General features: G+C 62.9%; 1 protein-coding gene across 1 annotated transcript; it reads left to right on the top strand.

Annotated features, from left to right (window-relative positions):
* The first annotated feature begins 10,617 nt into the window (after nucleotides 1-10,617).
* Nucleotides 10,618-24,917, top strand: LOC129068452 (tumor necrosis factor receptor superfamily member 1A-like). The gene is made up of 11 exons (XM_054570674.1): nucleotides 10,618-10,700; nucleotides 14,123-14,204; nucleotides 15,256-15,363; nucleotides 16,734-16,848; nucleotides 18,020-18,096; nucleotides 19,707-19,826; nucleotides 20,157-20,195; nucleotides 20,866-20,891; nucleotides 21,758-22,048; nucleotides 23,370-23,412; nucleotides 24,136-24,917. Exons 1-11 carry the CDS (start codon nucleotides 10,662-10,664, stop codon nucleotides 24,441-24,443), a joined length of 1,248 nt encoding a protein of 415 aa, XP_054426649.1. The 5' UTR covers nucleotides 10,618-10,661; the 3' UTR covers nucleotides 24,444-24,917.
* Nucleotides 24,918-25,298: the final 381 nt, after the last annotated feature.

Below are 25,298 nucleotides of genomic sequence, written 5' to 3'. Positions count from 1 at the left end.
ACTATCGTCACTCCACAGGTCGGGAAGGTGGGGTGGGCCCGGCCCAGAGAGGCGGCGTCCAGGGCCTCAGCGCAGCCCTTGGAGCCGGCTTCTGGGGGCACCACAGGTGCCGGGGGTGATGCTCCAGAACGACGCGGGGTCCGGGGCTGGGCCTCCCACCCTGCCCCCCACGGATGCTCTGGGTAAGTGTGAGGCTGAATGGCTGGACACTGTGTGGAGAACTCCTTCCCAGTCCGGGGACCAGCAGCAGGAAATGTGTGGTTCTGGGGGACACAGTTATTTCAATGACCTTTGTCAGCTTGAGGAGCCAAAGCATCACTATTTTCCTGCTCAGTTTGGACTCCCAAGCAGCTGCGGTTCCCGCCTTCTCCCAGGCTGGGGGCCGGGGAGGGGGTCATTGGGGGAATGCTGGGAGAGTAAGGGGGTACAGCTCCCCTGTGGCTGTGCCTGGGCTGTGGCTTGTCACTCCCATGAAGGGAGGTCTACTTGCCCTGGAAGGTCCTGGAAGAACCGTTGCCTCCTCGAGCCCTCACCGCCCCCCACATTCCCCATCGTTCCTCCCCAGAGGCTTCAAGGCCTTTTGCGCTGAGGGGGAGGGAGGGACAGCGGCGGGGTTTGGAGTGGTCCCCGGGGGGCCTATGTCTCTGGGGTCAGCGGCTGGAGGCGCTGTGCTTGGCCAGGGCCGGAGGGGGCGGGGGCACGAGTCCCTTCCTTTGCCGGCACCGCGGGGCAAGTGCAGAGACCGGGCGCCTGGGAGCCCACGCGGGGCCCTGAGGGTGGAAGTGGGGACATGTGCCCGTCCTCCAGCCCCTGGCAGAGACGGTGAAACTCTGGGGCTGCGGAGGCCGGAGCTCTTGCTTGGAGGGCGGCCGAGACCGAAGCTCAGCCAGAGGCTCCGCTGCCGTGCCGGCCTGCTCAGAAGTGGCTGTTGGGGAAACCGTGTCCGCGCAGACGCCACGACCCGCGCCTGGGCCGCTCTGAGCTCGCGCGGCCAGTGGGAGCCTTGCTAGGCGCGCTGGGTGAGCCAGGCGCGCGGCGGGGGCTCTGGGGAGGGAAGACCCCGAGGCGGAGGGGGCTGAGCGCGGGCGCCAGCAGTCCCAGCACCCAGGGTGGTCGGGGCTGAGCGGGGGATGGAGGGGAGGGAACGGAACGGGGACCCGCAGGGACCGAGCGCTGCTCCGGTCCCCGAGCCGGGGTCCCCGTGCGGAGCCTCAGGAAACGGGATGAGAATGGATACAAGATTCTCCGTGTGTATCCGCGTTAGGTTCCTAAGTTCTGGAACTTTAAACAATTTTATTAAATCTGAGTATTCGCTCAGAAGAGCTAAGTCAGGGTGTCTGTGAAAATAGTTTGCGGAGAAAGCTGTGACATGGACACTGTGTCAGCGGTGTTGTCTGCGATTCTGTTTGCTTTTCAGTGATGTTTATTTAATATTCAAAGTAAACATTTCGCTTTCCGCGGCTTACAAAAACTGACTTCCACTTGAAGTCTTTAAAGCGCTAGAAAGAACTTGCCTTTATTTTATAAAGATTTTATTTTTATTTGAGAAGAGGGGAGGCAGGAGAAAGAGGCCTTTAAAACGCGGCCTCTTTCACAACTGTCCCTCCAGCCTGCCGGCCCCTTTTCCATCCCGGAGTCTTCCTCTCCTCCCGCCTGGGCTCCGCCGCGAGAGGGGCGGTCCGCTCAGGAGCGCGGTGCCAGCCAATCCGAGGCTACGCCGGACACCGCTCCGCGGCCATTGGACGAGCCTGCACGAACCAGCTGTAGGGGCGCCTCCCAGGAAAAGCCGGGACGTGGGGGTAAAGGGATTTGCCGCGGACGCTGCGCCGACCTCGGCGCGCCCGTGAGTCCCGGCGCGCCATGGGCTTGCCCTGTGCCGTCCTGCCGATGTCACTGCTGCTGTCGCTGCTTCTGCTGCTGCTGGGGCCGCAGGTGGGTACGGCGGGGGCTCCGGGGAGGGCGGACCCCTACAGCGGGGCGGGGACCGCCCGGGGCTGGACAGCGTCTGGGACGTCGTGCGAGCACTGCCGCTGGGAGGGAGACGGGCCACGGTCCGCCTCGCGGGCACCCGAGCGCCGAGTTCGAGCGGCTCAGGGCGGGAATTCCCCCAGCGTAGGGCGGCTGTCACGCGGCGGCCGGCAGGTTGCTGTCTCCTTTCCTCTCCCTCCCCACCCCGCTCCCCACTCCCCTCCCCCACCCCTCCCCCATCTCTCCCACCCCTTCCTCGCCCCACCCCTCGCCCCTCCCCCCTCCCCCCACCCCTCTCCTTTTCTCTTCCCCTCCCTTCTCTCCACTCTCCTGCCTTTTCTTCTCCCCTCTCCCTTTGCCTCACTTCTTCCCTCCTCCCCATTCTTCTCCTCTCCTTCCCCCCCATCCTCCCCCTCCCCCGTCTTCACTTCTCTCATCTCCCTTCCCTTCTCCTCTGTCCTCTTCCCACTTCTATCTGCACGTCTCTCCTCCCCCCTCCTCCTCCCCAACTCCCGTGCCCTCCCCGCCCCCTCGCCCATCTGCCCCATCCCCGCCCCTCCTTCCTCGGTCGCACCTTTTCCTCTCTTCCACACCCCACTCTCCTCACCTCCCTGCCCTCTCTCCCCTCTCCTTTACTTCGGCAAAAAATGTGGTACGGTGAGATCTGTATGTGAAGAGGAAAAAAGAAAATAAAAGTGGATGTGAAACAATAAATGAAATAGAAAGGCGTAAGCATGGAGGCGACAGCCCAGGAAGAAGGCCTCGGTCCTGTGTCCCTGCTAGGCCCCCCAGATGTGTCCTTGCTGATGTTCCTATCACTGTCACTGAGCTCCTCTTGCTTGTGAAACCTGTGCGTTGTAACCCCTTCCACCCCAGGGGACGGAAGGAGGAGGAGGACAGCCCCTGCCTGTTCCGGTGGCCGCTGGGACTCACGGAGCTGTGACCCGTGGGAAGCTGAGAGAACTGCCCTGTGCCGCACAGGGGACAGAACGGGCGGGCTCCCCATGAACTGGTCCTTGTCCTTCTCCAGGTGCTCGTGACCGCCCCCACGAACCGGATGTCCCAGCAGAGCCAGGAGCTCCCCGGCCTCATGAGCACATGCGGGCCGGGCAAGTACAGGTCCTCCGGCCACTGCTGCCAGCTCTGCCCTGCGGGTGAGCCCGGGCCGCGACTGGGGCTGGACCGCAGGATCCACGCGCATCAGGTCGTGGGCAGGGACCCTCCCCGACAGTGGAGGGGAGGCTGGCCAGCGAGCACCTGCGAGGGGGCACGTGGCCCCCGGGTCACCATCTAGAAGCAGGCACCATCTGCGCTCCGCGAGGGTGACAGGAACCGTCCTGGCCCAGTGGGGTGCTCCTGGTGCCTGAACAGATCACGTGTCCCGTGTGGGTGGGAACGGGGTGGTGCTCTGGCCAAGGCTGAGCCTGGGCCTCAAGCCCAGGCCCAGGCTCAGGCAGCGTCGGAGCTGCAGGGGGCGGCTGGTGGTGTCCGCTGGCTGGGGAGGCAGAGCGCCGGCCAGGGTCCTCTGCACTTCCTGACCCCGGACAAGAGGCGCATCCTGGGGCCTCGGTGTCTGCGGGGGCGGGGGGGGGCGCGGGTCCCTGTGGTGCCCACGGCACAGCGGTCAGAGGAGCGGGCGCTGGGCGGGACTGGAGTTCAGGGAGGCGGGATCCCAGGGGGTCTGTGCTTCGTCATTTCCAAGAAGGTGTCACATCCAGAGGTCACTTTGATCCCGAACTCCAGACAGAAGGATTTTTCTGTTCTCACAGGGGCGGCTGACCCCAGGGGCAGGGTGGGCAGGCGGCACCGTGGGGACGCCAGGCGGGCCCGCAGGGGTCTGGTTGCAGTGCCCTCCTCTTCTGTAGGTGAGTATGTCCATGAACCCTGCCGCCGCCCCCACCCCCGGGGACAGTGCCGGAAGTGTGAGGGAGGGACGTTCACCGCCTTCCCCAACGGCCTGGAGTCCTGCCTGGTGTGCAGCGCCTGCTCAGAGGGTGAGTCTCCGCCCGGGCGCCTTCCCTGGCCGTGGCCCCTGCAGCCGCTGGACCCCGCTGCAGTCCCTCCCGTCGGGCCTCAGTGCTCGGCCGCGAGGACACCCACCGTTCTGCCGAGAGATGTTAGGAGAAAACGGCGCCTGGGGCGAGGGAGGGAGGTCGCAGTCGCGCCGGGCAGAGCTGACCGTCCGTCCGTCGGCGCACACATTCCCCACGTGGTGTGACAGCAAGAAAGAACCCCGGGGCCCCGCTCAGGTTCGGAGTCGTCAGCGCCATGTTTCCGTTCGAATCATCGTATTCTCACGGGAAGTGAGTCCGTTCAATCTAGAAAACTTTAAAAACACAGGTGCCCCCACAGAGGTAATAAGTAAGAAGGTCAGTGTCAGCCCTCAGGGAATCAGGAATCACTCCTTGTTAATTACCACACTTTTCGAGCTTTGAGAAGTTGAAAGAAGAGGGGACAGCGAGGGTGAAACAGTGTGCAGTGTTGGACCGTGTGCGTGTGTGCGAGGCCGTGTGCGCGCGCGCGCACGGGGGTGTGACCCACCTCCAAGTCAGCTACAGATGTCATGGCGTTTTGCCCCAAAACCCCGGCACCCACACTTCCTACTAAGACAGCAGGCTGTGTCACCCACCCGGGAAAGCCGCCACCGGTTCCCTAACCTCCAATCCAGGCTTGGACGGACTGCTGCCCAGTTTTCCTTTAAAAACGCGCCCCCCCCTTCCGTCTGCAGAGAGCGGAGTGGAGACTCTGCCCACCCACCCCGCCGTCCCGGCTCCCCCAGGTTTGACGGAGGCTGGGCTCTTCCGTCACGCAGAATCAGAGGATGGTGACCTCAGCCGCGGGGTCCACTGGATGTGACACCTGAATCCTCAGTGTTCCTGTTGGCACTGAATTCCATAAACACGCTTTACAAGCGGCCAACCCAATAGGAAACACACGCTTAGTTTTTTGTAGCCACAAAGGCAGACACGCAGTCTCAGTGAAGACGACAGGCCAGTTAGTTTTTTTGAAAAGGGACACCCCCCGTGGGGGCTTTTGAGACTAGGCTTCAAAATGTGTCCCTGGGACCCCATTTCTGCATCAGCACCCAGCTCGCGGCATTCGCCCTGGGGAGACAGGTGCGCAAAGAAGCGGCTGCAGTGTCAGGAGCAGGTTTACAACTACCCGCGGGACCAGCCCAGGGCTCCCGCTGCGGTGGCTGAGGTCCGTCCTGGGCCGCACTGTCTGCCCCGGGCCCCACGCAGGTGCCCGTGTGCGCATGAGGACCGGGAGCGCCGCCTGGACTTGACGCAGTCTTTCCTGAACCGCAGACCAAGACATGGTGGCGGAGTGCACTCCCACCAGCAACCGGATATGCCAGTGCCACAGAGGCCAGTTCTACAAAGCGCCCGGCCACAATGAACTCTGCACACGGTGTAGCACGTAGGTGATTCCACGCAGGCGCCGTGGGTGTGGGTCAGAGGCGGCTTCTGTGGGGTGGTTCTTTAGGAGCCAGGGGCCAGGTGAGGACAGGTGAGCTGCAGCCCAGAGACTGGCCAGCCTCTGGCCGAACAGGTCTCCTCTCTCTTACCTACCCCCCAGGTTCAGAGGTTTGCACCTATTTTCAGATGTTCCCATTTGCACAAATTCTAGTTCGCACAGAAATTTTTTTCTTCCTAGAGTTGCCGATGGCCTCCCGGGCTCTGCCACACACCTCGCGGTCCCCAAGCCTCACCTTCCCGAACTGCCCCTCGGCCTCGTGTGCCTCAGTGTCTTGGGGCTTGTGTCCCTCCCTGGGTCCCCAGCTGATGTACCCTCTCAAACTCTGCTCCCCGCAGCCAGACAGGGCTCCACCCACCGCCTCCCCGTGCCTGGGTCCCTCCTCTGCTTTGCTGGAGTGGATCCAGATGTCACGTTCTGGGAACAGGCATCAGCCGGTTGTTGGCTGTTACAAAAACGATTCTGTTCTCTCGACTGCTGGCCTCTGTGCGCACAGAACTCTGGGGGCGTCTCTCCAGTGTGCTCTGTCACCCAGGTGGCTGACCGGCTGTCAGGCACCTCACTGCAGGGGCACGATGGTGTCTGGCGACCCAGGACGTGTATGTCCGGTCTCTCCGAGGTTGCAGTCAACCCACAGAAAGCAAAGGGACAGGCCGGGCGGGATGTCGGTGCCTGAAGTGCCGTCTAACCTGGAGGTGTCTGCAGGGTTTCTCACTCTGTGACTGTGGACTTCGAGGTCTAAGGATGAGCCATGTGCTCCCCGGGAAGCAGGCGGGGAACCTGGCGATGGTGGAGGCGTGGGGCTGGTGACTGAGAGACCTGGACAGGTGTCATCCTTCCGTGAGGGGATGGGAGCTGTGAGCACCCACCCAAGGTGTTCAGCAAGTGAGTCACGCATCCTGGGTGTAAACAAATGTGCCCAGGACGCGTCAGGCCGAATGAGAAGCCCCCGACCCGGCAGCGAATAGAAAGGGCAGCTGCCTCCCTGAGCCTCTGTTCAACGCAGGGCAGACTCCTCCTCCGTCAGCTCGCGGGCCCACACGCAAGGCCATGGATGTTCATCGGGGAGGAAACAGATCAATTGTCCTAGTAGGACCGGGGCACCAGCTTGGGCGAGAGCTGGGGGCTCTGTGTGACCCAGGGACCCTCGTGGGGCCTCCGATCACAGCACACACTTTTGCTCCCCAAAGTGGGTTGGGGAAGCGCCCCACGGAGGCACTTTCTGTTGGTGACAATGTGGCCCCGGTGCCGGGGGCTGGGCCAGCGTGGAAGCAGGAACAGTGAAGGTGTCTCTCCCCACCGCCCAGGTGCCCCAAAGGGAGCAGTGTCCTGCAGCAGTGCAACTCCACGGCAGACACCGTGTGCGGCCCGCCCGCTGCAGGTGAGGGTCGCTGTCGATGCGGGGGGTGTGCGCGGAGGTGAAACCTGCGTGGCCCGAGGTGACCATTCACAGAGAGCCGTGCAGTTCCCACACGTTCACACCGCCCGTGGCCCAGCGCGGCTCCCCTCGGCCCCCAGCGACCCTGGAGTTAACTTTCTGTGACAGGCGTCCCTATTCAGGACGTGCCACAGACAGGGAACTGAATGGCATGCGGCCTAGCGTGTCCACCAGGCCCCGGGCGGCTGCGGGACATGCTGGGGCTTCGCTGCTCTGTGGCTAAGCAACGCTTGGGCACGTGTGCTGACTCTACTGCATTTGTTGACCTGCTAATGGACTTCGGGGAAATTTATAAACAAACCCCTGAGCCCAGACTGCTCTGTGACAAGGACAGTTTTTCCACATAGGGTGTTGGGGACACTGGATGTCCCCATGCCCAGAAGGAGTCAGACCCTCACCTTACACCAGACACAGAAATTAGCTCACAGTGGACCAAGACCTAACTGTAAGGTCTAAAAACCGTAAAACTGGAGGGGAACAGGGGACGTCTCGTGACATTGGTCTGTGCTTAGGTTCCACAGGAAACAAAATCAGGGCTCTGGTCTCCGTGTCTGACTTACGCGCGGAGCTCATGTCCCCCGGTCCGTCCGCCTTCTTACAGTGGCAGGAATCCTGTCTGTGGGTGGCAGGGTTCCAGTGTGTCGTGTGCCTGCACGCACACAACCTCCGTCCGTCCGTCCGTCCGTCCGTCCCACTGAGGTGGTTTCCGTGCCAGGGCCCGGTGAGCGGTGCCGCCGTGGATGCGGGGCGCAGGCCGCCTCTCCCGAGGGCTTTCCCAAGGGCACTTGCGGGTCTGTCTGTACTCGGTCTTGTGGCTGCGGAGGAAAAATACGTCGGCTTTTGACCTTACCAAGACCCTTTTAATTTTTCCCAATTTCAGAGAGCAGAAGCCGGGTCGTTCCGTTAGGCAGTTTAATCGTGGTGTGTCTGGGCATCATTTATCTCGTAACCAAGAAACCAGGAGACGGAGGGTCGCAGCCCACACACGGTGGGCTCCCTAACGGTGTGAGCGTCGAGTTAGAGCCATTGAACGGGGGTGAGTGACACCTGGGCTGGGGGCAGGGGGGCCGAGTCGGGGCAGGGCCATGCTTTTGCTGGGCCCCTCCTGGTCCTCCCCGCTGAGGCTCCTCCCCGCCACGGAGTGGCCAGAAGGGAGAACAGCCTGGAAGCCATCACAGTGCTGTCTCCGCAGAGCCCCTGCCCCTGAGGCGGAGGCACGGGCCTGGCTAGATTTGGGGTCCCTAAGGCGTGAATGGGGTGCGAGCTCCGTCTCCTAGCGGACCTGGGCCGGCACATGGTGTCGGGCGGGTCCATGGGGAGGAGCCGGGGGCTGCTGTGCTGGAGGGCGCTGGGTGTTCTCGGAGCACAGAGACACAGGCCCATTGGAAGTTTCTGAAAGTTGTAGAACCGAAAACCTGGGGGTGGCAGGGGGTGGGGCGGGGAGCAAGCCCACCGGGCCCCTCCCTGCAGCTTCCCTGGCAGGATCCCTGGCCGGGGGGGGGGGGGGGGGGGTGCCATGGCTTCCCAAGCCAGCCCCTCACAGAGAGGAGTCTCCTGGCAACCTCCTCGGGACCACTGTCTGTCATCTGTCTCCACAGGATCCCCGGACCCAGGAGGAACCCTGGTGAGTGCCATCCTGGGGTGCGGGCAGCTCCTGTCTTGCCCCAGCACCTGCAGGTCCTGACCCCGCCTCCCACCCGAGGTCAGGCCCACCCCAAGTGGGGAGGTGGTCGCACCAGCTTCAGGAGCCCCTCACTGCCTGTCAGGCAAACTCTAGCCCAGGGCCCTGAACTGGGGAAGCCTCAGGCTCTGGAGGACTGTTCACCACGGGGAAACTGAGGCACCCACCAGGCCTCCCAGGGCCTTGACAGAGGGCAGCCAAGCTGGCAGTGAGGGCAGAGCTGAGGCCAGAGTCAGCCCACCGAACGTGGGCCCCTGGGCCCCTGTCCTCCGGGTCCTCACCTGAGAACTGAGCGGGGGACCCTCCAGGCCCCACGACTGGAGGCCTCAGCCTGAACAGTGACCTTTTCATTTGCAGATCGACACCGATGTGCCACAGAAACATGACCCATCAGTCGCCTCTCCCGCACCCCCAGCGGGGGGACGTGGCCTGCAACCCAGCATGTGCCCTCACAGGGAATCAGACCTGTCATAATGGGGCACATCCAGGGTCCCCCTAAAGCGCGTTTGTGAGGGGGTCCAGGAATGGGAGTGTCCAAGAAAAATACTTTCCCCCCACCCCAGGGCGGGCCGCCATGGGGGATGGGAGCATGGAGCAGGGCCATGGAGTCATTTTGCTTGTCCGTACAGGACAGCTACATTCCTCTTGCAGAGAGGGTTATTTTGCATATCGCCAAGGTTAATCAAGAAGGTTTAAAAGACTCAATACAGGCTAACTGGGGGAGGGAAGAGGAGAGACAGGAGCCTGCAGGAGAGACAGTGGGACGCAGACTCTGGGGAACAGTGTGAAGACCACGCGGGAAGAAGGAGGGGAGAAAGGACTCCTGCTCGTGGGCCAGGAGAAGGTGCCACATGGTTATGGATTAAGAGCCGGAGATCGCGGTGACGCAGTGGCTGGTGCTGAGAGTCGCGAGAGGCCTGCCCAGCCGAGCCCTGGACTCTGTCCTTTTTCTTCTGGAGGACGGTGCCCCCGACTGGGCAAAGGGGGGAAGGCAGGACTGTGTGTGTGCTGATGATTCTTTTAGAGGGCTTTTGAGATGAGTGACATTTAGCTATTCATCAAACCTGTATAACTTTTGAATAAATAGTTCCTTTCCTTTTCACCAAACTGCCATTCAGAGCCATAATTCCAAGGGGCCTCGGGGAAGGGGGGTAGTTTTCCGTCATAGCATCTGGGCGCCCCCCCGCCCCCCCCCCCCACACGTGTTTATTTGTTCGGTAACACTGACCTTTCATTTGCCAAAAGACAATGCACTGAGCCAAACCAGCCTGGACAGATGGGAATAAATGAACATTATATTGGGGAAAAAAGATGAGTCCATGGAGGACAAGGGCGGGCTCTAGTCCAGTGTGGCTGCTGCTGTTAGGACGAGGAAATTTGGACACAGGGACGTGCAAGGAGGCGCTCAGTGAGACCGCTGCACCCCAAGGAAGGCCACGGCGCTAGGCAGCCCCAGGAGCTGAGCAGGGGCTTGCACGTGTCCCTCCAGGGCCCCAGGTCTCGGACTCACGCACCCAGGACTGCGAGGCCGTCAGCGTCTGTTCAAGCTGCCAGGGTGGCCGCCTCGCCTTCGTCTATGAGTAGTTTCTTAGGGGGCAAGGGGGAAAAAAATCAGGATAAGTGTAACAGCGTTATCAATTAAATATAAGTAAAAATACAATTTTTTCTTTTTATTCTCACCCGAGGACTTTCTTCTCATTGCTTTTAGAAAGGAGGGGAGATAGAAATATCAAAGCGACGGGAGGGGTAGGGCGGCGGGCACCCGCACCGAGCGCGCGCCCTGCCCCGGAGTCCGACCGGTGATACTTTCTCTACCGGCGGCACCTCAACCGGCAGAGCCCCGCTGCCCGGGCAGAGTGCAGTTTCTGGTAGCCGTCCACATCCTCCGCCGTAAACGGAGGGGAACCCTGGCACGTGTTCGCGGCCCGGCGGTGCCTACCAATCCACAATCAACCCCCGCCCCCGCGCGCCGCGGGGCCTCCGGCGCGGGGCCGGAATTGGCTCAGGAAGAGCCCGCCCCCACCCGTGGCGTCAGCTGACGTACGGGCCGCCATTTTTCTTTTGCCATTTTTTTTTTTCTCTTCATTCATTACGGTCATGTTGTGGAGGCCTCGGCTCCTGCTAATCCTGGCCGCGGTGAGTAGGTTTTTGGCCGTGGCGTGGCGCGGAGAGGCCTGGGTGCGACCCCAGGGAGGCCTGCGGGGACTCCGAGCGCGGGCGGGGTGCCGACCGCTACTTTCCGGGGTGCCGGGTCGGAGCTACCAGCCGCCGGGACGAGCGCAGGGCGGGAGGGCTTTAAGGGGGCCTAGCGGTCAAGGGGACTCTGGCCTCAGCTCTGCCCTCACTGCCGGCTTGGCTGCCCTCGGTCAAGGCCCCGGGAGGCCGTTCCTAACCAGCCCGGGCCGATACCCCGGCAGGTGGGCTCCGGCGCTGCGGGCAGGACTTGGGCCGCTGGCGGGGACGCGGGAACTTCCGGGGGAGATTTCCATGGCCAAACCCACACCGGCCGCGGATGGGGCAGACACTTTAATAACTCCCGACTTTTATTTGCTAAAAACCGGCTCAGCCGTTTTCTCACTACCTAGCGTTTGCTTAGAAATGGTTTCGTACAGGTACTAGGTTTCAAGTGTCGCCCTTCTCACAATAATTGATGGATGGGTTTAGTTTTTTTTCTTTAAGAGAGAGGGCGAGCCAGGGAGGAAAAGGACGGCGTGACTCTTACCCCAACCCTGGACCGGGCCCTCAACCCAAACCTGGGCCCTGACCAGAAATCGATCCTGCGCCCTGTTTTATGGTTTGTGACGACTGCGGGTGTGGCTTGTGACGACTGCGCGTGTATTTTGTGACAACTGCGGGTGTGGCTTGTGACGACTGCGCGTGTATTTTGTGACAACTGCGGGTGTGGCTTGTGACGACTGCGCGTGTATTTTGTGACGACTGCGGGTGTGGCTTGTACAGACTGTGGGTGTGGTTTGTAGGACAAAACCCTGCTGCTGGGCAGACCGAGTGCTTTTGAAACCAGCGCACAGATAGGTGTCTCACTCTGACGTTGTGTGGAACTCCCATCGGCCTCCAGTCACGGGAGGTTATGTCTGTTCTCAAAGCCAGACCCGGCTCCGGTGTGGACTCTGACCTTCCAGAGGGGCCGGGGAAGCCTGCCCCCAGCTCGGGCAGCAGCCTCAGCCATGTGGCAGCGGCTCCCAGCTGCCTGTCTGTATGTAGTGAGTCCTGCCTGCGTGGGCCCAGCCCCAGGGCCAACTCAGAGCGAGCTCGGGCCCTGCCCTGCCCTGTGGGCCGCAGCTGCCAGGACAGTGGTCCCTGGTGCCCCATAGCACTGCTGGCAGCTGTCCCCTGCAAGGCCACTTTTCGGAGCTGGAAGGGAGCCTTTTCTTCTCTGACATCTGGGAGGGCCGCCCTGTCTTCAGGGCACTGTGCTCCTTGTCCTGCACCCTGGAGCTTCCGGGCCAGGAGCTCCCCTACTCCTTCCCCTTCTGGGCTCAGCCCACCGCCTGCTGGACAGGGACGCAGGGCACAGGCCTCTGTCCTATGTGTGTCCCCCCCCCACCCCCCGGGCAGCTGCTGGGCCTGGGTTCTCAGGTCCGCCATCCTGAGCCTCTTCACAGCAGGCTGTGGCGGCCGGTGACCCTGCCTGGCCTCCCACGGTCCTTCCACTCCGTGTGGGCGGGCTGGCTGCTGAGGCAGCACGGAGTTCGGGCAGTGGCACGATCTCGGTCGCTAAAGTCCTCAGCTTTCTTCAGGGTCCCCAGGGCTCCACACTTGCCAGGGGCTGTGATTCCCACAGGGGAGCGGTGATGGGTGGGCTAGTGTCTAGGGCCTTTCTAGGGCAGGAGGGGAGGGGCTGGTGGAAGGAGCTGGGGCTGCGGGGCCAGGAGGGAGACCCTGCTGTGTGAGCCCGGGAGGGCGGTGGGTGCCGGGCGAGGTGGGTTGTGGGTGGGTGCCGCAGTCCAGCTGCAGCCGGATCCGGGGGTCCCGAAGGTGGGTAAGGCGTCAGCGATGGGAGACAGACAACTACACGACCCAGAGGCAGTGCAAAGCTCTTCCGCTTTGTTGCCATATATCTTATATATTTTCATTTTTGGCGAGCATCAGACATTTGCGGTCACATATTGTTGTGGGTTGGCCGAGCAGAAGCAATTACTAAGAGCAGACTTTGTACCTAACTTTGTGCTTTTCCTGGTTCTCATAATTCTGTGGTTCATCAGCTAGCCAATCCTCCCTCCCTTCTTCTTTCCTGAATAAGTAGGGACAACATTTTTTACAATATGTCTGTATCTGCCTCCTCAAGCTATTTCTTTGTTCTTTTGTACGTAAGCACTAGGGGGGTCCTGCTCGTGCCAAGCGTTCCATGAAAGGCAAGCTGGCGCAGGGCATATGTACTCCATCTTTATTGACTCTCCTTATGCCTTCCTGGTAAACTCCTGTATAGGGCAGCGGGGGGTCAGGGGTTCTTTTCATGCTGCTAACTCCTTGAAGGGGATACCACAATTTTCCTTTTATCCAGTAGGCTACAAAAGGCAACCCCTGAGCCGTGGGAAGGGGTCTGTATAACTTCTTTTTATTTTCTTTAATGACCTTAGCTACCAGAGGAAGAGACACGGGAGTATAGGCCGGCTCTGTGAGCTCCGCCTGTGGTCGTTCATCTATAAACTGTTTCTCAGGGATATTCGGGGGGAATTTCCTTGCTAACTTAACTAGTGAATTGTTAGCACAATCTGGACACGCAGTTACAGGTGATTCGGGAGTGGTGGTGACTGTGTCTAGTCCTGTGGAAGCTAGAATTACATCCGAGGCTCGCCTGTCGGTTTCATTCTCATGTGTCTTATTTATCTTTCCCAGGTCGATCATATATACGGTGAAAATTATGACTCCTAGTAATATAATTCCCTTACTACCAATTATCCCTATGCCGCGTCCTCTTCCCGGAGGACGCTTTCCTTGAAGCTTCTCTCCCCAAATCCGGACCTGGTTAGACAATATGGCTGGAAGCGGATGCGGCAGGTGGGGAGATGGGCGGCCTTGGTCCTCCGCAAGGCGACGGCTGCAGGAGGGGAATTGGGTGCTCGCATCTGGCGTGAACTTTGCGGGGTCACCACAAGAACTCGACAAACAGGAGAAATGACAGTTTGAAGTGGTGCCGTAGGGTTGTGTGCCTGAAGCCAATATAATTTTATTAACCAATGTCACTCCAATAAGTTCTGTAAAATGAAAATACTTTGATGCAGTGTATTTTAAAAGAAAAATTCGTGCATAAAAAGAAGCATGATAAAAGCCTAGAGACAGTCCAAGTAAAGAGAGAACGCGAACCTGCCGCGGCCTGACCCTGCTCCCCGGGCCCATAACGCCACATTTATAACAGCGGCCGCCGTGGACACGCAAGACCGCGTTCTCCGCGTGGCCCAAGCAAGGCCCATCCGCAGGGGGCGCAGTGCTGGGCAGGTGGCCACCTGCCTCGGCTCACACATGTCCGTGCCCAGGTCCCGGACGTCCGTCGGGAGCAGAGGCCTCTTTGGATAAAGTCAGTCTCCTTCTCGCTGCAGGTGACCATAGCGACCAGTGGGCCCCCATGTGACACTGGCAAGTATGAGTTCCGTGGCCTCTGCTGCGACCTCTGCCTGCCTGGTGAGTGTCAGCTCGTCCTCCCGAGCCTGCGGCCAACCTGTCCCGGGGCAACGCTGGTGGGTGGGCCTCTCCTCGCCAGCTACCCGCCCGACTGCTGTGCCCCACCCTCCTGGCCCTGCACCCTCCTCCGGCTCCCGGTGAACAGAGGGGGGCTGTGCTTCCTTTTGAGGTGGGCGAGGAGCACTCATGGGACTTGGGGGACAGACATGGAGTGTGCGCCCTTGCTGGGCGCGCCCACAGACCCTCCCGCAGGGCCCAGCCCCTGTCAGGCGCTGGTGACGGACTCTGGAGGAGGGGAGGCTCCCGGGGACGCGGCCACTGCTCTCTCCTGCCCAGCGGCTCCACGCAGGCATATTCCTCTCGTGAAGAAGCCTTCAATTAGCCCGTAAAGCAGCCGGAGCCACGGGCCCGCAGGGGGACCTGCTCAGAGGCCCATAGCTCCCACCCCTGTGCACACGCACAGTGTGTGCATGTGATCCGTGGCCCTGCCCTCAAGGCGCTCCCCTTTGAAGGGGCAGCCCGCACCTGCACCTTCACGTCGGACCCTACACCCACCCTCCCATGCACCTCCCCCGAGCCTGAGCCTGAGCCTCCACAGGGCTCCCAGGTCGGGCACTGAGCCCTGCACCCAGACCGCTGTAGATACACCTGAACGCACGTGCACACACCTGAACACGCCATGTTCAGGAATGAAAGAGACATGAAACCCGGTGCGCTCTTAGCACGCGTGCAGAGCGCGTGCTGTCGCGGCCTCAGCAGTCTGCGGGCGGGGCGCGCACCTGCGTGTGGGCGTCCAGGGCTGCCCTGCGCCCCGGCCCGGACGCTGCGGAGCGGCCCTGAGCGGGGGGGTGCAGGCTCAGGGGGCACACTCTGCGCCCTGCTTACCCAAGTGCAGATGCTGGGAAGAGCCAGGGACGGGTCAGGTCCCTAGTCCTGGGACATGTGGAGCCGGGTGTCAGTCCAGAAGTTTCCAAGGACACAGGACACGGGAGGTGAAGTTGTAGCTGGGACGGGTCCTGGCCCCCAGCTCACCTCTGTCCTCCCATCTCAGGCTTCTACGTCAGCAGAGACTGCGTATGCAGCCCGTGTGAGCCCGGCTTCTTCACTGCCCACCACAACCGGGAGACCTCGTGCCTGGCGTGTACCGAGTGCCATGAAGGTGAGAGGCAGCTGGGAGGCACGGGGCCCCTCCGGGGTCTAGGCCCTCCCTGCTCCGCCCCGGTTCCGAGGAGGCCCTCAGGGCCCGTGTCAGGCGAGCAGCGTGACCAGGCGGCCAGGGCGCGCCTCCGCCAGGATGCTACAGGGCTGGGTGAGGGGCCGCCCGGGCCCCCGGGCTCACCGCGGCCGCCTGTGGAAGTGACGCGCAAGGGTTCGCCCCATGCCACTGGGGGGCAGCAGCAGGGCATTTTGGAAAATGTTACTTTGGAAAACAGGCACCGTTTACACCAGCAAAAACAAGAATGGGGTGCTTTGGAATGAATTTAGCAAAGGATGTGCGAAACATTTACTTGAACAAACCATGCTGAAGGTCATCTCCACGTGCAGCGCGTGGAGACAAGATGAGGGAGGAAGACTCGCATCTTCAAGACGACGGTTCCCCACGGAGAGGGTCTGCGGGCTGTGCGTCCGGGGGCACCAGCCAGCCCGTGCTGTGCGCCTCAACACACGCAGCTTTTCCTTTTGAAAATCCCCAACCGGAATTTTATGAGCCTGGATACGCGGACGAGCGTGAAGCCCCAGCTGGCTGCCCCGCAGGCTGGGGTTTTGTACAGACTGTGAAGGGAGCTCAGCCCGCTGTCACACAGGTGTCCGCGGTGTGGCCACGGGATGGAACAGGGAGCCCGGAGACGCCCCACGGCGTCTGGCCCTGTGAGAGCCCCGCGTGGCTGGGACGGGTTGCCCCCTGTCCCCAGAGGAAACTTCCTGTGTTTGCACCTGCACGTGGCGGGTCGTTTTGGTCTCCAGCGGGGGCGGTGGTCCACGTGATTCTTACTTCTAGCTCGCAGACCGTTCATAGTATTTCAGTGGGTTAGATGGGAAGACAAGGCCACTCGGCCGGGCATTTTGAAAACGGTCCCCTCCATAAAAGGGTCTGCCCCAGGGAGGCTCCAGCGCCCAGTGGCGGGCCTCACCGGCCCCTGAGCCCCGCGCGTGCGGAGGGTGTCCTCCTTGTGACCGCAGGGCTCCACCAGCAGGTGGCGGTGCAAGGGCTCCTCTGTGGTCCGTCCTCCGGGGCAGGCTCCCGGCAGGAGCACCCACTGGTGCTGGCTCTTCCTTTGGGGGCAGACGCGCTGAAGGAGTCGTTTGGGGGTGTTGCCCTCCCAGCCCGGATGCAGAGCCACACTCTGGGCACTGCACAGGTGCCCCCGCTGCAGAAACTAAGGTCTGGTGGTTCTCTCATCGCCCCTGAACGTGAGAACGGAGGGCAGCGCAAATCCGATGCCTGCGCCTGGGCGGCCACACGTGGCCAGCGTGGGTGGGGACAGGGCCCCAGCCGTGGTGACTGACCCCCAGCCTTCCTCCCAGCAGACCAAGAGGTTGTGGCTGAGTGCACCCGGGACAGCAACCGGCGATGCCAGTGCAAGACCGGGAGCTTCTACTGCGACTCCCCGAACTGCGTGGAGAAGTGCCACCGCTGCACCAGGTGCGGCCTCGGGCACCGCCTGGGCCTGGGTCCCCCTCCCCTGCCGCTGCCCGGTGCTCAGTGCGTCCTCGGGGCCGGGGCCCACTCTCCGCAGCGGCTGAGGCTGCTGCGGCCGCAGGCAGTCACAGCTGAGTGACAGCGCTGGGTCCCTGAGGGGAAGGGGAAGCAGGGACCTACTGCGGGCAGGTCTCTGGAGCGGAGGCCCCGAGGGAGAACGGGCGAGAGCCGTGAAAAGTTCCGGAGGGAGGGAGCTCTGGGCAGGGAGAAGAGTGAGGACCGTGCCCTGGGACACCGAGTGACCTCTCTCCTCGCCTTGTCCCGGGCTCTGCCGTCACAAAGGCCGGCACTGGCTGGCTTCAAACAGCAACAGAAACGGGTCCTTTTGCAGTTCTGGTGACCGGAAGTCCCCGCTCTCGGTGTCGGCAGGGCCATGCTCGCACAGAGGCTCTGGGGACGATCCCGCCTGCCTGTGCAGCTTTGGGTGGTGGCTGGTGCTCCTTGGCCTGTGGGCTCATTGCTGCGACCTCTCCTTCTGTCTCCGCACCATCTGCCGCGTCTGTCGGTGTCTCTGCTCCGCCTCTCTGGGCGCAGGTGTCCCTCCTGTAACGACGGGGTCGCTGGCGAAGGCCGGCCCTGCTCCGGTATGACCTCGGCCAACCGTAGTTTTATCCACAAAGCCCCCGTTCCTAGATACGGTTTCATTCTGAGGTTCCGGTGGGCGTGGATTTGAGGGGGCTTCTGGGGGTTACCACTGCTTGCAGAAAAGCTCCGTTTTGTGAGACGCAGCGTAGGCTCTTCCTCGCGGCTCAGCTGCATTGACGTGTCTGTCGGCCCTCGCACCTGACAGGTCCAGAGTCAGGGCTGCTTGCAGGCTGGGCGGGTTGGGTCTGGCTTCTCTCGCCTCGCTCGCTGTCCCTGTCTCCATGGGCTTCGTCTTGGGGGGACCCTTCTTGGTAGAGACACAGCTACGGCAGGCCCCGCCCTCAGAGCCACGCATAGCCTCTTTCAATAACAGTTTGTGGGGTGGTGCTCTTCCCCAGACACCTGAGGGTCCCTGGGCTCCACTCGTGGAACTACTGGGGGCTGTGCAGCCTGGGAAGGCCAGCATGGGCAGCCCCGGGGCCGGGGGCCGGGCAGGGCGAGTGACGGGTTCTTTGCCCTTCCCTCCCAGGTGTGACGGCCCCACCCTTCAGCCATGCAATGCAACAAGGGACACCGTTTGCGCCGCCCAGGGCAACCCACGGCCAGGTAAGCGGCCGCCCCCACCCCTCCACTCTGGATGGACAGACAGTGTGAGCGTTCGGGCCCGTGGGCCGTGGGTGTCGGTATCGGCTCTGCCGCCGGAGCGCACCGAGCTGGGGACGGCAGGCGGGCGGCGTGCTTGGCAGGCTGGCAGTGAAGCGGCAGTTACACAGCGGCAATGGGCGGGGTTCCACATGCCGGGCAGCAAGCACGCAGGGCCGGGGCGCACCTGGCTGCTGGACGCCCACTCCCCTGCGTGGGGCACTGCGGGCGTCAGGCTGCGCCTCCCGGGGCGACCTGGCCGCCTGTCGGCACTGCCCTGCCGCACGTTCCCAAGCTTCGCCGTGGGACATGGAGGGCTGGGTCCAGGAGCCTGCGGGCTTCTCCTCCGTCAGTGCACCCTCGTCCCATCTCCTGTCCTCTGTCACATCGTCCCCGCCACCCTGCCAGGTCCCTGCCCTCACGGGCATTGAGGTGTGACGTGGACACTTGTGGTGGGCCCGTGCCGGCGGCGGATGCGATGACCAAGGCCTTTGGGCCCTTGTGTTGAGTCTGCACAAGAGTCACGCCCATTTTTGTATTGGGCTCTGTTTGTATCTGGGGTCATTTCTAATTTCTGATCATGATTTATTAAACACGAGTAATTACGTGTGAATTCAGGACACAGGCCCCTTGTTCTAGAACGCCCCCCCCCCGGTGCCCTTGTACCCAGGGAGCGGGGTGCCGCGATGACAGGCCCTCCGTAGGGACGCTCCCAGTCTCACGCTTTCCTGGTGCGGTCAGCGCTGTGTGGGGCCCGTGAGAAACCGGCGCGCGCCCGAGGCGGCGGCGGCCACATGGTCTCTGCCAGGACTCCCTCGCCCGTCTGACAGCGACCTGGGACTGGTGTTCCGCGCTGCGAGGCGGGGCCCGTGGTCCGAGGGTGCCTTCCACGTGCAGGCGGCGCGGGGCCGGGAGCCGCACTCCCATGTGGGCCGCCGCCACCAGCCTGTCCGGGGCTGCCTGGGCTGCTCTCAGGCTGGGGGTGTCCGCAGAGTTGGCTCATGAGTTTCCATTCAAAATTGTTTCTAAACCACACAAACACTTAAAAGAACGTTTTAACGTCTAAAAAAAACAAACTGCTTAGGGCCTAAACTGAGAGTAAAGAAAAGCCGCTTAGACAATAGTCACACCATGTGGAAGAGCCGGGTGGCCGCGCACCCGAGGTTTGGGTGGTCCTGCGCCACCCCCGTGTCTGTCCCTTGCTCCCTGTTGGCGCTGTAATGTAACCAGCATTAGACCTGGTGCCCTGAGTGCTCCCAACAGGCCTTTGCTGGGGGAGGACGCTGCCCTGTCCCGCGGGCCACGCAGGCCAGGCCGCTGCGGCCAGGACGGGCTGTCCTCGCGGCCTCCGACTTTTCCTCCTTAGGCCTGGGGCCGCAGGATTTTGGCCACTCTTCTGGGGGGACAGTCACCCCCTACAGCCCTCTGAGCCTGGCCCGCCTGCCCTGGGAGAGTGTCGGGGGCCTGGAGAAGGAAGCGCCCCAAATCGCGGGACTGGGCAGCGGCCTTCTGTAGCGTGTCCCTCGGGTGAAGGGGCCTGCTTACCAGGCGCTGGCACCCTCTGCCCCTTCCAGGAGACCCGCCCAGCTATCACGCCAACGGCTCCGATAAGGGGACTGCAGTGGTGGTGTTTGTCAGCGTCGTCATCGTTGTCATCATCATTACTGTCATCGTTATCTACTGTACAAAACGAGGTACGGCAGAGGTAGAGCTATCCTGGCACCACATCAGGAGCTGCAAAACGGGGGCTCCGCCCCCAGCCCCCGGCGGGGTGACTTTTGTTGAAAATACAGCTGCTCCCACATTCTAACTTGCCTGCTGTGTGTCTGGGCGGGTGCTCTGGGCAGGGAGCCGTGCGCCGCGTGCCCGCCCACGCGCAGCGCTGCAGACCAGAGTCCCGGGCCGTGGGCCGAGACGGGACCTCAGCGGTGCCCTCGGCCGGGATCGCGAGTGGGTGTTGCTCCCGCCCGGGGCCCTGGAGCAGGAGGGCGCCCCGCGAACGCTCCCCTCCCCGGTGTTCGCAGGTGTGCCGTTGCCCCACCTGGTGGTCCGTTGGCTGAAACGTAAGTACACTTTCTTTGTTATGCTCTCGAGGCCTTTGCTTCACAGAAATCCTTGTCCAGGGAATGTCAGCTATAATCGCGTGCCACGTGACACAGGGACAGCCTCCGAGAAACGTGTCCTTGGGCGGTTTCTCGTGGAGCAGACATCACGGTGCGTGCGCACCTGGAGGGTGGAGCCTGTTGCCTCCAGCACCTGTAGCCCGCAGGTGACCGATGCCGCCCGAGGGTAAACCGGGCACGTGGGATAGTGACGCAAGCAGCAGGTGTGGTACACGTGTGCCCTGCGCATGCGGCCGTGGCGTGTGTGGCTTGGCTGCGGCTCCCCCACCCCCACACTCTGCTGGAAGAGGGACACCCCCGGCACCGGTGTCGGCGCAGTGCGGGGGATCCCACCTGGCATGCGGCGCTTCCGCTCGCAGAGGGCAGCCCTGCCCGGAGCCGAGTGCTGGTTTCCTTACGGCTGCCATGCGGCAGGTCGGTTTCCACCGCGTCGCTGCCGACGCACAGGCAGTGTGTTGTTGCCCTGTGACGGGACAACGTCACTGGCAGGTGGGCGCGTTTCAGCCCCACCGTGATCTGCGGGGACCGCTGTCCTCCTCGGCCGTCCTTCAGCGGGGCCCCCGCATGCAGTGCCTGACTGTGTTTCCATTTCCTTCTCTTTGATTTTCAGATGAGTCGGGGGACTCGGGCAACCCTGTAAGTACCCCCTTGGCTTTTCCCAGTGGCGTCCTTGGGGCTGGAGGGCAAAGGAGACCCCTCAGGGTGGGGGTGGAGACCGGCCCGTGCCCCCGCCGAGGGCACAGCTTGGCTTTCCGGGCGGCGTCCACGTCCCCTCCGGGCAGCTGGGCATCAGTCTGGGCCCGGATGCCCACTCTGCTGGTCCCGACCGCCGAGTGCAAACAGGGCGCGGAGGCCACGGTGCCTTGTGCGGTTCTCCCGGGGCCGCCAAAATGGCCCCCCAGACACGGGGCCGAGAAGTGCGGGAGCTTCCTGCCTTCGGACCTGCAGCCAGAGTCCGAGTCCAGAGCTCGGAGGGGCCAGCTCCCTCTGAGGTCCTGGGGGTGGGTCCTGCCTCTCCGCTCGCCTGGCCTGCGCCTGGGGCGGCCCCGCAGCCCGTGGTGGCCCCGCAGCCCGTGGTGCTCCTCGGCGCGTGGGCGCGTCAGCCCAGGGTCAGCCTCTCGCCTCCTCCCCGTGGTCTGTCTCCTTCTAAGGACACCCCGCGGTCACTGGGTTTAGGGCCCAGTCTCATCCAGCGCGGCTCCGTCCATCTGCAAGGACCTCATTTCCAACGAGGCCGCGTTCTCGGGTCCCTAGGGTCAGGGTGTGGGTGTATTTTGCTGGTATAACCATTCAGCCATGACCCACCTGTCTTGGGGTCATGACCGCGGGGGCACGGACTTGGTGGCCCAGCAGAACCTATCCCCACAAGGTAGTGTTCTCTCCAACTGCACAGCCCTGGCTGACCTATAAGCTACCTGGGCGTTTTCCTGCTGAAGTGGCTCGGGAAAGGCTGTGCTGCAGGCCCTTGTCATCAAAAAATGGACTTTGTTCTTTACTCACAGGAAAGCACCGAGCCCAGGATAAGTCTGCTGTCCACGCATGCTGAACATGGCCGGCCCACCCCCGGCGTGGACACCGCCCCGCTGCTGGAGCACTGGGGCTCGGCTGAGGCACCTGGGGCCGAGACCTGCCCGGGTCCCTCTGAAGACCCCGAGGGAGGCATCCAACGACAGGTGGTGGTGGACGGAGGGAGCGGGGCCGCCCCAGAGCCGATACTGCAGACCCAGGCTCCCGCGGCCCCCGGGCGCCCGGGCCAGGCCGGGGTGGTGGCCCCCATCAGTGTTCTGGAGCAGGTGCGTGGGGCGTGTGGGCGGGTCCAACGGACAGGGACGCCTGCGCATGTGGAGTGCTCGCAGCGTGCGTGCACGGTGTGTGCAGTGCAGCTGTGCGTTCTCGTAAATCCTTGTCTGAGCTCCTGGGGTGACCGCCACGCAGCTGCACAGACCAGGCAGCTTAAACGACAGGAGGTTACCGTCTCCCCGTCCTGGTGGCCGGGTGTCCAAGATCAAGGGGTCGGCCGGGCGGTGAAGGGGAGTCTGGTCCAGGCCCCACCTGGCTTCTGGGGGTTTCCACCAATCCGTGGGCTCCTGGGCTTGTAGACGCTCTGCCGCGGTCCCTCCCCCAGGTTCCTGGGGCATCCGCCCCGCGTGACTGTCCGTGTCCCCGAGAAAGGGCAGCGGCATCCGCGCGTCAGGGCCTCGTCCTAACGGGTCACATCCACAGCGACCCGGCTGCCAAGTAAGGTCCCCTTCACAGCTGCTGGGACCAGGGCTTCTGCACCTCTGGGGCACACAGTGCAAACTGTGACAGCCCCAGTCCAGCCTGTGCTCCAAGGGGACCGTGACTCCCAGAGGCCACCGAGACCCAGGGTGTGTCCTCTCCGCGGTCTCCCAGCCAGGAGGCGGCTGCCTGGAGGAGGCCCAGCCCACCGGCGCAGGGCTCTCTGAGGCCTCGTGGCCCGAGTGCCCCCGGTGTGCCGGGCGTGGCGTCCGCAGCAGCTGGGGCCAGAAGCCGGGCACCCACCCCGCACGTGGGCCCCGCGGGGCGGAAGTGGGCGCCATGTCCAGCCTGGCCCCGGCGAGCCGGTGTCATCCCCTCCGCCCCCCGTGGGGCATGAGGAGGCGGTGACACCTGGGTAGGACTGGACAGGACGAGCAGGTGTTCCCTGCGGGGCCCGGGGTGGGGGTAGGGTGGCGGCCGTGGGGAAGCAGGGGCAGAGCGTGCGGTGTCTCGGGGGGGGGGGTCCGTCTGCGTCCGGTCCGGTCTCGGCGTCCCTGAACCAGAAAGCTGCTGTTGGTCACCGTGCCCTGTGAGGACTGGCGTCCTCCCCATTAGTGTTGTGCTCAGCCGCGCAGGCCACCCCCAGGTCACGTGCCCCGGGCCCAGGCTGTGTCCTGGCAGAGTGTGGCCCAGAGGGCAGGTGGCCTGTGAGCTCTGCTGCTTCGGAGGGGACGGGCGGGCGCTCCAGGCCCGGCTGCGGGGCGTGGTCTGGAGGCCCGGCTGCCCTGCCGCCGCTCCTCCGGGAACTGGGCGGTGGCCCTGCTTCCCGGGGGTCTCTCAAGGAAGTCACCCAGGTGTCTGCCCTGCAACAATCATATTCCCCTCTCTCCACAGGAATATCAACAGAACTATGTTCTGAAGGACCGGTCCCCCGAAGGTGAGTCCTCCCAGGTCTTCCTTTGTAGTGACTGTGTAGGCGTGAGTGTCTAGGCACGATGTCCTCCCTCCTGGGAAGCGGGACCATGTGCCCACACGGAGCTCAGGGAACTTCCTGTGGACGTCAACGCGCTGACGGCCACCGCTGACATCAGGGAAACAGGCCCTCGTCAAAGACAAGTTTTGTTCACAAAGACTGCACGTTGCTCTGCCCCGTAGTGCGTTTGTAGGTGTGGGCACTAAGGGCGGTGGTGGTAGGAGTGCCCAGGTGACCCCGGCCTGGGGGGTCCCCGTGGGCTGTGACGCCGCCGCCAGCAGGTAAGGGCGAGGCTTTCGTGGAGCACAGCCAGCCTGCCAGGCGCTGCTCCTGCGCCCGTCCCCTCTGCCGGCTCTGTGAGGCCACTGTGTGGCGGATTTGCGGTGAGGCAGTCCGGAGCCGGCTGGGTTACAGACCTCGCCCCGGGCCTCGGGTCCAGCCTCCGCCGGCCCGGCCCCGGTGCCCTCGGCAGCCTGGTCGAGCTGGAGAGGAGGGGCCAGCCTCCGCGGGCCCTGGGCCTCCCACCGTCCGGGACCCGCAGGCCCTTCCGCCGGGCTCCTCGGCTCCGTGTGAATGAGCCGCAGGCCTGGCAGGAGCCTGGCCAGGGCCAGCCAGAAACGGTCCCAGCGGTTGCCTCGCCTGCCTTGCGGAAACAAAGCCAAGCCTCCCTTCTCGATCCTTTTGCAGCCATCTACACGATCTACTGTGTGTTTGGGCAGGAGGTTCCCCAAAGTCACTGGAGGATGTTCATGAGGTTTGTTGGACTGGAGGAAAACGACATCGACATTTGTGAGCAAGAGAACTGGGGAAACGTGGCGGAGCAGCACTACCAGATGCTGCGGCGCTGGCAGAGCAAGCAGGGGCGGGCCGCGTCCCCCTTCCGACTCCTGGCGGCCCTCCGTAAGCTGCAGCTGCATGAGTGTCTAGAAAACGTTATAAACAAGCTGGTTGACGGAGGTATCTTAGGTAGTAAGCACGCGGAGCCCCCAAACTAGAGTCAGCCTCTTGGGCACAGGGTTCAGAAAGAGCAGTGTCCTGGAGTCTAAACTTTCCCAGGGCCCTTCTCATGGGGACCTGCAGGGATCCCAGATGGGACGGAGCCCCTTCCTTGTCTAAGGACGTCCTACAGGAAGCTTCTGATGGGGGAGGTCCGTGCAAGCCACAGGGCTTCTCTGCCAGCTCCCGGAGAGTCCGGCTGCCCCCCAGGGAACTCGGGGTGGGTGGGGCTCTGCGCCTCTTGGGAAGGGACCCGCGGACTGCGTTCCTGGCCGGGGGGCTGGCCGGTCATCTGTCTGCCCCCCTCGCTAACCCCTCGGTCTCCCGGCCATGTGTTCCGCGGGCCTGAAACTGGGTGCACCCTCCCCGGGTGATGTGTAATAACTAAGCCCATGACAGACGGGCGGCAACTCTCAGCCGTCGTTAGATTAGCGGGGGGGAGGGGCTGGTGCACATGGGGACAATTACTGTCCTGTGCCAGCTATAGAAACCTGTTTACGGTTTTTTTAAACACATAACCATGTATACTTTTATAATCTTTTAATTAAGATTTACATCTTGAATAGTGTTTTTACAGATTTGTATAATTTCCATTTTCCTAGTAAAATTTCTGTACGAAATCATGTTTCCTGTCCTTCCTGCTGGTGCCTCCTGAGGGTGCGCTTTCCTTGGAAGGAGAGGCCGCACGGAGGCGCGGGAGCCGAGGGTGCGGTTTGTGGGCGCAGAGGCCGGAGGCTGGTTGGTGGCGTTCCCTGGGGCCACGCTGGATGTGTCAGCGGCTTGCCCTCCCCGGGCTCATCTGCAGGACAGTCCGCTCTGCCTGGAATGCTCGCCCCATCCGTCCCAGATCCCTT

Source organism: Pteronotus mesoamericanus, unplaced genomic scaffold (genome assembly GCF_021234165.1).
Source record: "Pteronotus mesoamericanus isolate MK-2021 breed Mesoamerican mustached bat unplaced genomic scaffold, CSHL_Meso_final contig_214, whole genome shotgun sequence".
Lineage (NCBI taxonomy): Eukaryota > Metazoa > Chordata > Mammalia > Chiroptera > Mormoopidae > Pteronotus > Pteronotus mesoamericanus.
The sequence above is the reverse complement of the archived record's forward strand: the minus strand, read 5'-3'. Positions and strand labels throughout refer to the sequence as shown.